The 13881-nt window shown below is 34.2% G+C and overlaps 1 protein-coding gene across 1 annotated transcript; it reads left to right on the top strand.

Moving 5' to 3' along the window:
• The first annotated feature begins 7129 nt into the window (after positions 1 to 7129).
• Positions 7130 to 13068, top strand: LOC137960064 (uncharacterized). The gene is made up of 4 exons (XM_068807536.1): positions 7130 to 7346; positions 10974 to 11770; positions 11855 to 11974; positions 12073 to 13068. Exons 2-4 carry the CDS (start codon positions 11006 to 11008, stop codon positions 12868 to 12870), a joined length of 1683 nt encoding a protein of 560 aa, XP_068663637.1. The 5' UTR covers positions 7130 to 7346; positions 10974 to 11005; the 3' UTR covers positions 12871 to 13068.
• The last annotated feature ends 813 nt before the right edge of the window (positions 13069 to 13881 follow it).

Genomic DNA, 13881 nt, shown 5'->3' with positions numbered 1-13881 from the left:
TTGTTGCTTTCAAGAGCCTAGATGTATCCGGAGTATGGTGCAATGAAAACTTGATGCACTGATTCTTTTGGCATGATTTTGCAACAAGGTTCATGCTGGAAATCTCTCAATATATGGGTGTATTTCGCTGGGTTATCTTGTTATGTAGGCATTGCAGCAAAGATACCCAGAGGGTGGTCCCTGCTTGTTCACTGATGCTACTTCGAGTGAGCTTCTTTGCCACTATTTAAGACTCGAATGAGGAACCTGGGCTAACTGTCGGGCAATTTGTCACTCTGAGCTGCCCACTAGCCATCCTTTTTCCATTCCATGACCTTACAATGTGTTAAGTTCTGGAGACTAAGTAATGCCTTACGTAGAGTTAGCACGGGGATCAACTTTCGCGGTAAGATTGCCATGGATAGGAGTGGCTTCGAACCGAGCCGGCTCGCCAGCGGCTCGAGTTCAGCTCGGTTCGATTCGTTATCTATCAAGTTCGAACACCGAAATCGGTTCGTTTACCTTAACGAGCTGAACTCGACCGAAGCCAGGTTCGGTTTGTCGGTTCGCGAGCCGGCTCGAGGTGAGTCGGATCAGGATCGGGAGCAGGAGCGAGAGCGGGAGCGGGAGCGAGTGTGGGGGAAAAAAATTTCCTCCCTTCGTCACCGTCGAGCCCCTCCTGTCGGCTGTTGTCGCAGCTGTTCGCAGGCCGTCTCTACCGCCATCGTAGGTGCTCGTCGGCCGCCTCTGTGGCCGTCCATTTGATTTCTCCCTCTCCTCGCCGCCGTCATTCCCGACGACAGGTCCTCCCCGGTGCCGTAACACCCTTCCCTCGGCGGAAACCCATAACCTAAGTTTAGGGGAGAAATTAGGAGAAAAATAATCTCCCCCCTCCCCGCGCGAAGATGATTTTGCACGTGCGAGATCATAAAGTAAAAAAAAAAAAAAAAAAAAAACTTTTTCTACTCGAAAAGATTAAATTTTTTTTTATAGAAATAAGTTTCTATAAACTATTAGTGTCTCATTTTTCTAATTGAAAGTTTTTATTAAAAATCATATAATTTTCTAAGTAAGATTTTCGTACCAAGATGGGGTAGAAAACTGTATAAAAGTTTCTTGAATAAGTATTTAACAGTTGATGTTGTAATACTTTTAGCATGAAGCAATTTTTATTACAATTTTGTGTTTGATATTTTATTTAATTAAAAATTTATCGATAAGTATAATAATATATTAATTGATTATTAATTTTTATTTATTTCCCTAGAAGAGGCAATAAAATATCCATTTAACTTTACTAAGAAAATTTTCAAATATTTCTTGTAATTTTCTAATAAGTCACTAATAGTAATAAAATTTTATTTAAAGGTTTTTTTGGGAATATGTATCATAGGAAAAATATTTTTAGTTTTTCCTAGAATATAAATTTTCGTCTAGGGGCACAAATATTACAAAACAAGCTCGACAACAATTGGAGTAAAAAAGATTAATATTGGTGCATTTTAATCCATTATTGAAATTCAATCCTGAACCTCCCCTATCATTATATTTTTTTAAAATGTATGCATAATTATATATATAATTTATTCAAAGCCACCCCTACGTGCGAGATCATAAACAAGGAAAAAAAAACTCTTTGTCCCTTCCTTGTGGCTCTTAAAGAAATTGAAAAGATATATTAGTAGAAATACATTTTTAAAGACTATTAGTGGTTTTTTCAATAAATGTTGAAAAGACATTTTTAGTAGAAATATAGGGACCATTAGTGCCTCATTTTTTTTCAAAATATTTTTCTAATTATAAATTATTTTTAAAAAATCATATAATTTTCTATGTAAGATTTTCTTGCCAAGATGGGTTAGAAAACCATATAGAAAAATTTTGAATAAGTATTTAACAGTTGATGATATAATACTTTGAGCATGAGGCAATTTTCATAGCAATTTTGTGTTTGACATTTTATGTGATTAAAATTTTATCGATAAGTATAATAATATATTAAATTAGTTATTAATTTTTATTTATTTCCTTATAAAAGGCAATAAGAGGTCCATTTAACTTTTCTAAGAAAAATTTAAAATATTTCTTGTAATTTTCTAGTAAGTCTTAAATAGTAATAGGATTTTATTTAAAGGATTTATAGTTTTTAATTAGATGATTGTAAATTGATAGTGATATTTCATTTAATTTTGTTGTGTTTGATTATTGTATAGAGTTTATTTATAATGTTATGCAGTGTAAGGAGTTTTAGACTATTTTATGGAGTGTATAAACAATTTCATGGAGTGTTTATGGAATGTATAGACAATTTTATGGAGTATTTATGGAGTGTTTATACAGGTATTATGTATATTGATTATGCCCAATTTTAAGTAGAGGTCATACCAAATTTTATACAAGTATTATATATATAGATTATGCTAAATTTTAAGTAGAGGTTATGCCCAATCTTATACACGTATTATATATATAGGTTATGCCCAATTTTATGTAGAGGTCATGCCCAATTTTATGTAAAATGTATACATAATTTTATATACGTTTTATTCGATATATATTTTTTGAAAAGTTTTAAATGTATGTTGAGGATCGAACTCGTTAGGCTCGAGCTCGATAACAATTTTAGGTTCGAGACGAGGCTCGACTCGAAATATTTAAATCAAGCTCGGCTCGAACATAAGGAGGTTCGGGCTCGACTCGGCTCGATGCCCCCCCTAGCCATGGGGGTTGGATGAGGGGTGGAACCTCCAAAAGGTCTACAATATATTGATTGTTGTTTTATTAAGGGTATCTTAGAGATTTCACACTTGCATTACGGTTGTCTTAGTTTTTTTTATATTTACGGTTATTATAATTGATCATCGAGAAAGATCATCAATTGTGGTTGAGAGAGATTAGAGAAAAACATTTTAATATGTACGATTTCTCTTATAAATTACTTCATCATCAGAGTGAATTATTGTAATGGCGGAAGATAGGACGTAGTCTCACTTTGAATATAAATCTTGTGTTTTTTTGTGTTTGATCATTTCTTCTTTTGTGATTATTATTGTTTTTGTTAGGATTACATAAGGATGTCTAATTCCCAATACAACAAAAATGGATTGAAGCCCAAAAACTTTAAATACCCTACTCTTCTACTAGAACAGACCTTAAGCTACCTATTAATAGGACTCCCTTAGCGCCCAACTTTCTTGAGGAAAATGGGATACGTTGGTCCTGGGGCTGTATCACTATCACTAAAGCTTTAGTAGCCTTGCACATTGACATAGCTATGGGATTGTAAGCAGGATAGAGAGCTCTCTTTAGTAATCAATTGTGAGCCATCTATTGTTAAAAATTGTAGAAAGGGTCTTTGAAGCTGGACTGAGACGTCGTTGGATCTCTAATTTATCAACGTTTCACATGGGCTGCAAATTCTTAGTAGGCATGAAGCATTAGCTAAAGTAATAGATTTGTTCGTCAGATCAATTGGTACACATGTACTAGCAATGGATAAATATGATCCATTTACTTAAGAGAGGATTACACACAAAACAAGCTTGTTTATTGCGTAATGGAGATTATTCATCAGCTTTATAATGAGATGTCATATCTCAAATATGGTCTCGTAATTAGAATCTAATGGCTAATTAAGATTACAACATTAATAGTATTTAACAGAAAAAAAACCAAAGTTATTAAATTGCATTTCTCTATTTTTTCATTATACATGATCGAGTATCCAAAACGGAGAAGGGTTGCCCTCCCCTCCAACACTTATGGGGGAGGGGATGCACCCTTTGTAGAGAAAACAAGGAGGGAGCCAAAGGAGAGGGGTGAGGTGAAGGTGAGAAAGTGTAATGAGGGTCATGCTTTAAATCAATTAAGATCTATAAAGAAGATTATTGATAAGTACATTCACTTAAATCTTGAATATAATACTCCTTATGATACTAGGATGAAATTAAGCATAATTTCTGCACTTTGAATATGATATTATAATCGTAAAAAAAAAAATTTTTTTAGATGAAACAGAGATAGGGTCGAGGGTTTAGGGTTTTGGGTGGTGCAAAAAGTGAGGAGTGGGGTGATATCCCCCTCCCCCTCCCCCTCTTTGTATAATTATAATTTTTTATTTTGTGGAAGTATATTATTAATTTATACTAAGTAAAAATCTATCTTATGTTATTAATAAAATATTTTATTTTATTTATTTATTATATTCATTATTTTGATTACTATATTAAATTGGTGATTTAAGAATGGTAATTAAAATATTATTAAAGTAAGCAATTGATCAAGTATTTTTGTTTAATTATACTATTTTTATTATTATTATTATTTAAACTAATGATTTTTAATTTTGTAGAAATATATTATTAATTTATACTACGTAAAATATATCTTATGTTATTAATAAAATAGTTTATTTATTTATTTATTTATTTATTTATTTATTTATTTATTTATTTATTTATTTATTTATTTATTTATTTATTTATTTATTTATTTATTTATTTATTTATTTATTTATTTATTTATTATATTCATTATTATTATTATTTTATTTTTATTTATAATTAATTAATTAATTAATTAATGCACCGATTAATTGTTACACATAATTATATTTTTAATTTAGACTAAACTACAATCTATCTTATTTAATTAATTATTATATTAATATATTTTAATACTACATTAAACTACTTATTAGGGTAGTAACCATGTTTGTTTTAGTTAATTATTTGTTTAGGTATATGATCTATTTAAATATATTATAAAAAAGTAACTCATTCTCTTGCTTACACTACATTTTTTTCATTTTGGTCACTGACATAGAAAATATATTTCCAATGCATTTTACATTTCCCTTACACACCAACAAGTGATTCACTTTCACTTACACTAAGTAATTCAATTTCACTTTCACTAACACTAGGTACGTGCACTAACCCCCCAAATAATTCACTTTCACTCACGCGCTTACTCTCTTTCTGAGTCTTGTTTTGCTCATTCTTCTCTTTCACTCTTGTATTTGGATATTATAAAATTAAGTATTTGTTTAAGTATTTTATTTTTATATTTAATTAAATAAAATTTCTTAATATTTTTTAATTATTTATTAATTTAAACAAATTGAAATTTATCCTATTTTCTTAAAATAATAGTTAAATAAAATTATCTTATAAAAATTACATTAAGCAGATTAATTTTATATAATAAATATCCTTTTATTTATTTATATAAATTCATGATTTTAATATTATATTTGATTTCTAATTTAAAAGAGAGAATTTAGATATTACAAAAGCAAAAATTTGATATAGATATTAAAAAGTAACAATTTTATTAAGCATTTGGATATTATAAAACTAAAATTTGTTTTAAGTATTTTATTTTTATATATTTAATAAATAATATAACTAATATAATTATTTATTAATTAAGACAAGTTAAAATATATCTTAAATTTTTAATAAAAAAGTTAAATAAAAACTATGTTATAAAAGTTAAATCTATTAGACTATTTTATTAATAATTTTTATGTACTTTCCACTACATTTCTCACTATATACTAACACAAAAAATTACTTTCCACTATATATTTTTTTATTGTATATACTAATATAAAAAAGTAATTTACTTTCATTTTTATTAGGTAATTTATTTTTAAAGTGAACTAACCCTCCCAAATTTGCTTTTGAGACTTACGCTGTTATTGCGTTTGAGACTTATGCTGAAATGTATTTCACTTACGCCGGGGAAAGTGGGGCGAAATGCGTTAGTGCGTACCATAAGTGACGGGGGAAAGTGAAATACAGTTGTATTCCGCTTTCCCTCGTTTCAGGCATAAAACGATGGTAAGTGAAATCAGAGGGGTCAAGCTCTGATTTCACTTACCATCACTCAAATACATCTCAGGCTCAGGTTGTCGGGAAGGAACCTCTGTCGAACTAGGTTTTGGAAAAAAAAATTTCTCTCTCACTCGCTCACGACCTTCGGCGACTTCAATTGCCCTACTTCGGCTTCTCTTCTCTCTCGGCCTCCCTCTCCTCTCCCTTTTGACCTCCGTCACAGAGCACGGGAGGTTTTAGGTCGCATAGCCTCTCAACCTCCCTCACTTCTCCCTCTCGGTGTACCGTCGGAGCGCCATCACCCACTACCCTGTCGCCGTAGTCTCCCACTGTTGAGAAAGATGACGCGCACCATGAGGAAGACGATAGTTTAATTTTTCCCAAGTTAGGAAAAATTAAACCGTCGTAATAGTTTATATATTTTTTTAAAATAATTATTTTTAATTTTTTAATATATTTATTTTATAATTACTATATTAAATTAGTGATTTAATAGTCATAATTAAAATATTGTTAAAATAAATATTTGATAAATTATTTTGGTTTAAGTATCCCATTACTATAATTAATTAAACCAATAGTTTAAAATTTTAAAAAAATATATTATTAATTAATAATATATTATGTTATTGATAAATATATATTTATTTATTATATTAAATTTTTTATTATTGTATTAAATTAGTGGTTTTTATTGTTAAAACATATCTCATGTTATTGAAAAATAATTTATTTATTTATTATATTCACTTATGTTATTTATTTATTTATTTTTAATAATTTATTCTAGTCGCACGTACTTAAAGGGTATCTGCAGTACAATCTACAAGAGCATCATATTGTCGAGATGTTTTAGCAATTCAGATGTGGCAAAATTATTGACTATTATGTTTTAACGCCACTAAATATTTTTTGTGTTACACTTTAGTATAAACAAATATAATTTTTTATATTAAAAAGGTGATTAAGTTATATTTATATTATTACGATATTTGTATAGTACGTTATATAATACGATATTTGTATAATTATTTTATATTTAGATATTATAAAATTAAATTTTGATTACAAATTCCATAGCGCACACTTACACAAACAAGTACCTTACACTATATTTTCTGTTAGACACACTAACATAAACAAATTCTTTACGTTCCCCCACACTTTCCCTAGGGTAAGTAATTTTCATTATATTCCACATTCCCTCTGGTTTAACGTTGTGCACTAACCCCCCCCCTTAAAAAAAGTTAGTTTCCTCCGTAAGCACTTCTTCGGAAAGCTCTTTTTTTAAAATAGGGTACCAAATGCCTACTCCAAGTGCGCTACATAAGGGGAAAACACGAAAACGATAAAATGATAAACCTGCTCGACGGGGCTCGCTGCCGTCAAGAGAAACATTTCTCCTCCAGCAACATTCGCTAATCTGCTGCAATCTTCGAGCCTCCTGGATATTTCTCCTGCAACTTTCTATTTTTTTCCCTCTGCTCCTCTCTTACGCCAAACTTTACCATTTTGCCGTTGCTCAAGGTATCGATCCTGGTTGTAACCCTAATCTGTTATTTTTGCAAAAATTGTCGAACTGTGCCAGAAGATCTTTTATTTTTGGAGTTCGATAGTTGCATTTTACCATGGTTTTGGATCTTATGCGGCGAATTTGTTTTTCTTTGATTTTTTGTTTGCTGTCCTGTTAATGTAAATTGTAAGAGAATGATGCTGGATTTTTTATTTTTTTTTGAAAGTTCACGGGTGGGTAGGTATTTCTGGAGATTGGACTCTTATCTGTTTTGTGAGGAAGAAGGAGAGGGCTGTCTTGGGCTGTGTGGATTGTCTTGGGTTGGTGCCTGTACTATATTTTGGCTCGTAACTAATGCCTAGTAGTTAGGATCTATGGAAGTTTTGTCTTGCTATTCGTGTTTAACCGATGTGCTTATCTATATCTTTTAGTCGAAGTGGATTGATGGGTGATGTGCTTGTTCAACTTCCTAAACTGTGCTGGCTTGGAATGAATCACTGTCTCGCGCTAATCTTCCATTTTACTTTTTGTGCTGACCGTTGTTATTTCTATCCTCTGTATGGGGTTTTTAGTCTTTTGGAAGAATTAACAAGTATGAAATTTGACCAATAAACATGGTCTTTGATGTATCTTTGTGTGTTGTTGCTATCTTTTCATGTTAGGATGGTTCAGCTAGGAATTCTTTGAGATAAACATTTTCAGGCTTGGCTCAAAGAAAGGTGGCAACAGCCTCTGAGGTTTATTTGGTTTGCATGAATCTAGACTTTAAAATTTTTTTTTCTTGATTCGAAAAGACTTACCTTATTTTATACTAGCTACCATAATTTCTATATGTCTCCCTTCATACTAATCCCTTTTTCTTTCTTGTTCAACAATTCCTTTCTTTTTCATTCATCTATCTTTAAATATTATTTCTTAAAATGACTATTTTATTCCTACACTAGTTTATTGGTTTTTAAAGAATCGTGCATTCCATTAAATTTTGTCAACCTTTTCTTGTGGTCTGTGGATCTTTTTGGCAGAATTGTACTTCTCTTGTACTAGAAGGGGATAATTTAGTACCAACAGGATGACCCCACATAGGATATTTTGGTCAGTATATGACGAGTTTATGACTTCTTGATGCCTCCTCTAGTTAGAGTGGTCTCATGATGTCAGAAGTGCTAATTGGATGCTTGAATGGGTGTTTCTCTCCAATATTTTGTTGAGAGAGGTACCTTTCCTATTACTATGGTGGGATGACTTTTTGTTACTTCCGTTCTGGTTTGTATTTTGCAGTTGAGTTGTATTTCTTTAATGCTTTCTAGCTTTATTCTTTTTTTTTTTTTTGCATTTTCTTTTATGCCTTATATTTTTTTAATTCTTCTTGTCTCTTAAGGAAATTTTCTACCATTCTCAAAAAAAGAAGCCCTTAGTTGAATGAAACTTTAAGAAATTGCGACAAACTTGCAAAAGAACATGTAGGAATAGCACAAATAGGTGAAAAATAGGTGTTTGAGATGGCTCAGGTGTATTCGTTGGAGGCTTAGTACACCCATATAAAAAATCTTCAGGTTTTGGGTGACAAAGGAAAGAAAAGGATGAAAATGACATGAAGATAGAGAGAAAGACCTGCAGAAAGGGAAACAGCAAAAAGAAAATTCATGTGGTTGACCCTAGTTTAGTAAAATAAAGCTTTGAAGAAGAACAACAGTGAGATGTCTCATCCATTTCTTCCTCTTATGAGAAAAGTCCTAAAATCTTGTAAATTTTTTGAAGAAATTGGTAAGGGTACACAGTCAGCTGGCAATGACTGGTTAATCAGTTCTTTGCTTATGATTATGCTTGGAGAATTTACTGATGTAAACTTTGAAGCCCTCCAAAAGAGCCTGTAACTCACTTATTGTGAAGTTAGTATTGAAAGAAGAAAGTGTACTAAACTAAGACTCCTAAAAATTAAAATGGATCTCCCCTACAAGCCATTGATGTAGCAGTGACAAGTGGCTTGGCCAATTGATGGAGAGTTGCCATTATTGTATCCTCTAAAGAAACTCTCAATCTCTGATTGTTTTCGTTAATAAAGGTGTGGAGGTAGCTGATATCAGGGAACTTGAAGGCCAAGAATCGGGAACTGATATGATTCACTCAACATTTTCCTTCCTCCCTAGTGCACCCGATTTTACCTTATTACCTGTTTGTGGGACAGAATTGTTTACCATTGAACACCGTTCAATGATATTCAAATGGAAGGGGCCCTGAGAACTTATTTTTGAAAATTTTCAGCCCCCATGGAGGGATCTTAGCTCAACTTCCATAGGGTCAGCTATTCAAAGGGACCAAAGGCACTTGATATAATAAACTGTAAGAGATGTGGGCTCACCAAACTTCTGAGAAAGGAGCTTGCTTTTTGGTTGTAATTTTCATTTTGAGGAGGAAAGTGGTCTCTTTATCTTTCAAACACACGATTACTAAAGGACTTGGTTGGTAATATGGTGAAGAGAGGTAGCTTGAGATAGGCTGTTGGAGGTTGAGCAACAAACCAAACAAAGAAAATTTCACCCAGTTAACTTTTGGCCCTGAGATCAAAAGGGAGAGAATAGCCTTCAAATTCATTACTCGATTCACACTTCAACAAAAATGCATATTGTATTGTTGAAGAACTGAAGAATGAGGAATTCTGGGTTAGCACCATCAGCAATTGGATTGAGCCAGCCCAAATCTTTTGCCATCTCAAACAGTAAGTGTATAGCTTCCTCCACTAATTGAAGAAAGAGGAAGCAAAGTGAGTCTCCTTTGACCGAGTGACACAGAGATTTAAGTATCCATCTGAGGAGAAGAGGAGGGGGGCAAAAAGCTGCTTATAATCCAAAATATCCATCAGCTGCAAAACCTATTCTTTCATAATGTGGCATTCCCAGCTAAAACCAGTGCCTCATATCAAACTTGATAACCCCTGAAGGCTGATTTTGGCTTATAAAATGTTCTTTAAGCTTATGACTAGCGAAGGTAAAATCTGGGATTTGTTATCCTTTTATGAATATGTTCTAGGTAGAACTGATAATACAGTGTAGATTGTTACTATGATCTCATCTGTTTCATATTGTTCCATGTTTTAGCAGCTGGCTGTGCAAAAGTACTTCATGATTTTCCTCATAATTTTTTATCTTCCATTTCCATTTTATGTGTATAGATGAAGACAGAATCTACCCTAGTTAAAAAGAAAATAAATGTTTTGTTCATATACTGGCTCATTTTGGCTGTTTGGTCCTTAGCTATACCTTTTGTTTTTATTTATTCTGTGTCAAGTCATTTCAGAACCTCACTTATCTAACTTTACCGTGTGGATAGTATATTACTTGTGTGTTTTATGGCTCTTTCTTGTCTAAGTTGGAAAGTTGTTCTTAAGCAGATGCCAACATGATCAGTTGAGACAAACAAATATTAACCTTCATTTGTAGTAATTGTTGTCATGTTAGTCATTCGTTTCACAGTTTCACTTAGTCAATTGCATTATTTCATGATATAGTCCTTTTGTTTTGCCAATGTCAACCATATAGTAGGCATTGTTTGGGCCAGGTGCACTCGTTGCAGCAATCTCTTTGATGGCCTAATTCAGTTGTTGCTTGAGTTAATAGCTGATACAACTCATTCCATTCTTCCAGCAAATACATTTTCTTGAGGAGCTACGTAAATCATGGGTAAGGTAATCCGCAAGAAGAAGGTTGCAAATGTTACTGAAATCCCAAAGCCCATAACATCTGAAAGTACACCCAACTCATTGAAGCCCAAGCGAAAAATTGTGAAAAAGAAAAAGGAGAAGAACAATGCAGAAACTGTGGAACCCAAGGCTGCTCCAAACTCTGAAAACCACAACTCTGAAAACAATGGTGAAACTCAGAGTACTCCAGCTCAAGATGGTGATCCATCCAAGATAGATGAAGCCAATTGTTCGAAAGAAAAAATTGAGAAGGAATCCAAAGGTGAAAGCTCCTCAAAAATTCTGGAAGCTTCCGATCCAAGATCCAAGAAGTCGATAATGATAGGGGAAATGAAAGAGAATCCGATCTCACAAAATCAGGGCTCAGGCAAGACCCTAGAAGCTAGTAATACCATGTCATCTAAGAGAAAAACTAATGATGAGGTTGGGAATGCACATGAACGCAGGAAAAAAAGTAGTACTGACAATCGGTTATCTAATGGAGAGAGGCATCAAAAGAATATAGAGAAACTTGGTGGGTTGATTTTCATGTGCAATGGGAAGACCAAGCCGGATTGTTTCCATTATATGGTCATGGGCCTTCCTATCAACCAAAAAGAACTTGTAGAGAACATTAAACCTGGTCTGAAGCTTTTCCTGTACGATTTTGACCTCAAGCTTCTGTATGGGATTTATAAGGCATCAGGTGCTGGTGGTATTAAAGTTGAGCCAAAGGCTTTCAAAGGATCCTTTCCTGCACAGGTTTAATAGCTTCTGGAACCCGTTTCCTTATCTATTGTTAGTTTTATATTTTTTAGTTATCTATATGTGGCAATCTTTTGGCAGGTCCGGTTTAAGGTGCATGAGGATTGTTTGCCACTGCCAGAAAGTGTGTTTAAGAAGGCTATCAGAGAAAACTATGACGAGCAGCAGCGAAAGTTCAGGACCGAACTTACTGTTGATCAGGTGTGTGGAACTTAAATCCATGCAGATTGCATTTCGTAAAGTGCCATAAGAAGCTATTGCCTTGCAATTGAAGTCTCTTTATATGATTGTACATACAGGTGAAGAAGCTGAGCAAACTCTTCAGGCCAGTACCAAGACTTCATTCAAAAGCACCTCAAACTCAAACCCCTCTGCCCCCGCCAGAGATGGAGAGCAGAAGAGAAGCCCTGTATCAAGTACCACCGAGGGAAGCCCCATACCGAGTACTACCCAGGGAAGGGAATTCTGTCAATGAGGTCTGGAGATATTATAATACGGCACCAGAATACCAAATGGAGCATAATCGATCCACCCGCCATGAATCAATTCGAGTGCAAGGTGAGGCAGGTCCATCACACAGAGATGCAATGCGTCTCCATGATCCACTTTTCCTGAGTGAAAAAGAATATCGAGCGTTTGGTCTTGGACGTGAACCAACTGCACCAAGTCAACGTCCGCCTCAAATGTCTCCTCCAGCCTTGGACCCTAGTTATCACTATCGGTACCGACCTGGTGTTACTTCAGACCTGTATGCTCGGCCAGCTAGGAGAGAGGCCAACACCCCTGAGCCTTATCCTCCATCTCCACGGAGGGAGAAGCGAGCAGTTGATAGGGATTACATGGGAGGTGTTGGAGAAGCAGTTGCAGGCCGTTTTTATGGGGAGAGAGGCAGGGGCGATGTAGCTGATAGACATGATTTGCTATATGCAGGCAGGGTAAGGACCGGGTATGACACTCCACCCAGAGCTGAGGAAGTGGACAGGTACCATATGTATGCTTCAACTGTCCCTACTGAGTATGAGAGGAGAAGGGGAGGTAGTCCTGAGTTGGGCTCTCTGCCTCGGCGCGCATTTGCTGGCACGACCTACCACCACTGAGGTCTGGTGCGCGACGCTACTAAGCTCTTTAATTCTTAATTTTAGCATAAAGACTCCTGCTTTGACTTTTTATATCAGTATCGGGCTGTGACTAGGCGAATTTAATGTTAAAATTACTCTCACTCTTCCCAGCGATCGGACTGCTGAATTTTATGGACAAAGGCTATCCATCCGCGTTAGTGCTGATATTGGTCGAAACTCTACGCTGTTTTTCCCCCAATGTTCTCTTCCCATTCATGGCAGCTTGTTGCTTTGCCTCTTCGTTCTTGAATATCCAATAAAAGGCTTTACTAATCAGATAAAAATAGTTGAATCAGGTGTTCATTTACCCATGTATTACATGGTGGATGTTCTCGCAAAATCCAACCTTGGGGCCTTGGGTTTCGTATTCCTTTCCTTTGAAAGGAGAACCGGTCGAAGCTCTATTTGTGGAGGTAGAGGGTCTGTCTTGTCTGAGGAAATTTACTAGTTTTCCTGATATCTCCCTTATGGTTTTTCGGGAGAGAGGAAGGTATCTGGGTACCAAATGTTGAATTACCCATTTTGTTGGCTAAGCTAACTCTCGAGAGTTGAGTTATTTTATGGTCAAGTTTTCAGAATAACCAATATTCATTTACCTTGGTGAATGTTACGGAAGTCTCTTATTGCAAAATCCGACCTTGGGGCCTTGGTCTTTGTGTTTCCAACCAAGGGGGAAAGTATAACCTTCTTTTAAGAAATAATCTTTATGTTTAGATCTAATAACAATGGTACCTCAATTGGGAGTTAGATTTGAATACAAGATCATTTTTATAATAGTCACCCTCTCTCATCCATGACATAAAGAAATATTGTTATCTGTCAAATATACAAGGAAATTTTAAATGGATTTTTTTTAGATTAATTTATGTTCTAGCTACTTAAAGTTTTGTAACTGTTTATAACGTGTAATATCATGAACTAAAAATATCTCATGCTAAATACATTCATATTTTACCTCCAATAAAAAATTTCATATTAAATGTTCGTAGG

The sequence above is a fragment of the Aristolochia californica genome, unplaced genomic scaffold (genome assembly GCF_029961685.1).
Source record: "Aristolochia californica isolate CCGP_79_NKW_82.1479 unplaced genomic scaffold, dmAriCali1.0.hap1 SCAF_3, whole genome shotgun sequence".
In the NCBI taxonomy this organism is placed as follows: domain Eukaryota; kingdom Viridiplantae; phylum Streptophyta; class Magnoliopsida; order Piperales; family Aristolochiaceae; genus Aristolochia; species Aristolochia californica.
Note: the sequence above shows the minus strand (reverse complement) of the source record. Positions and strands in the feature narration are given on the sequence as shown.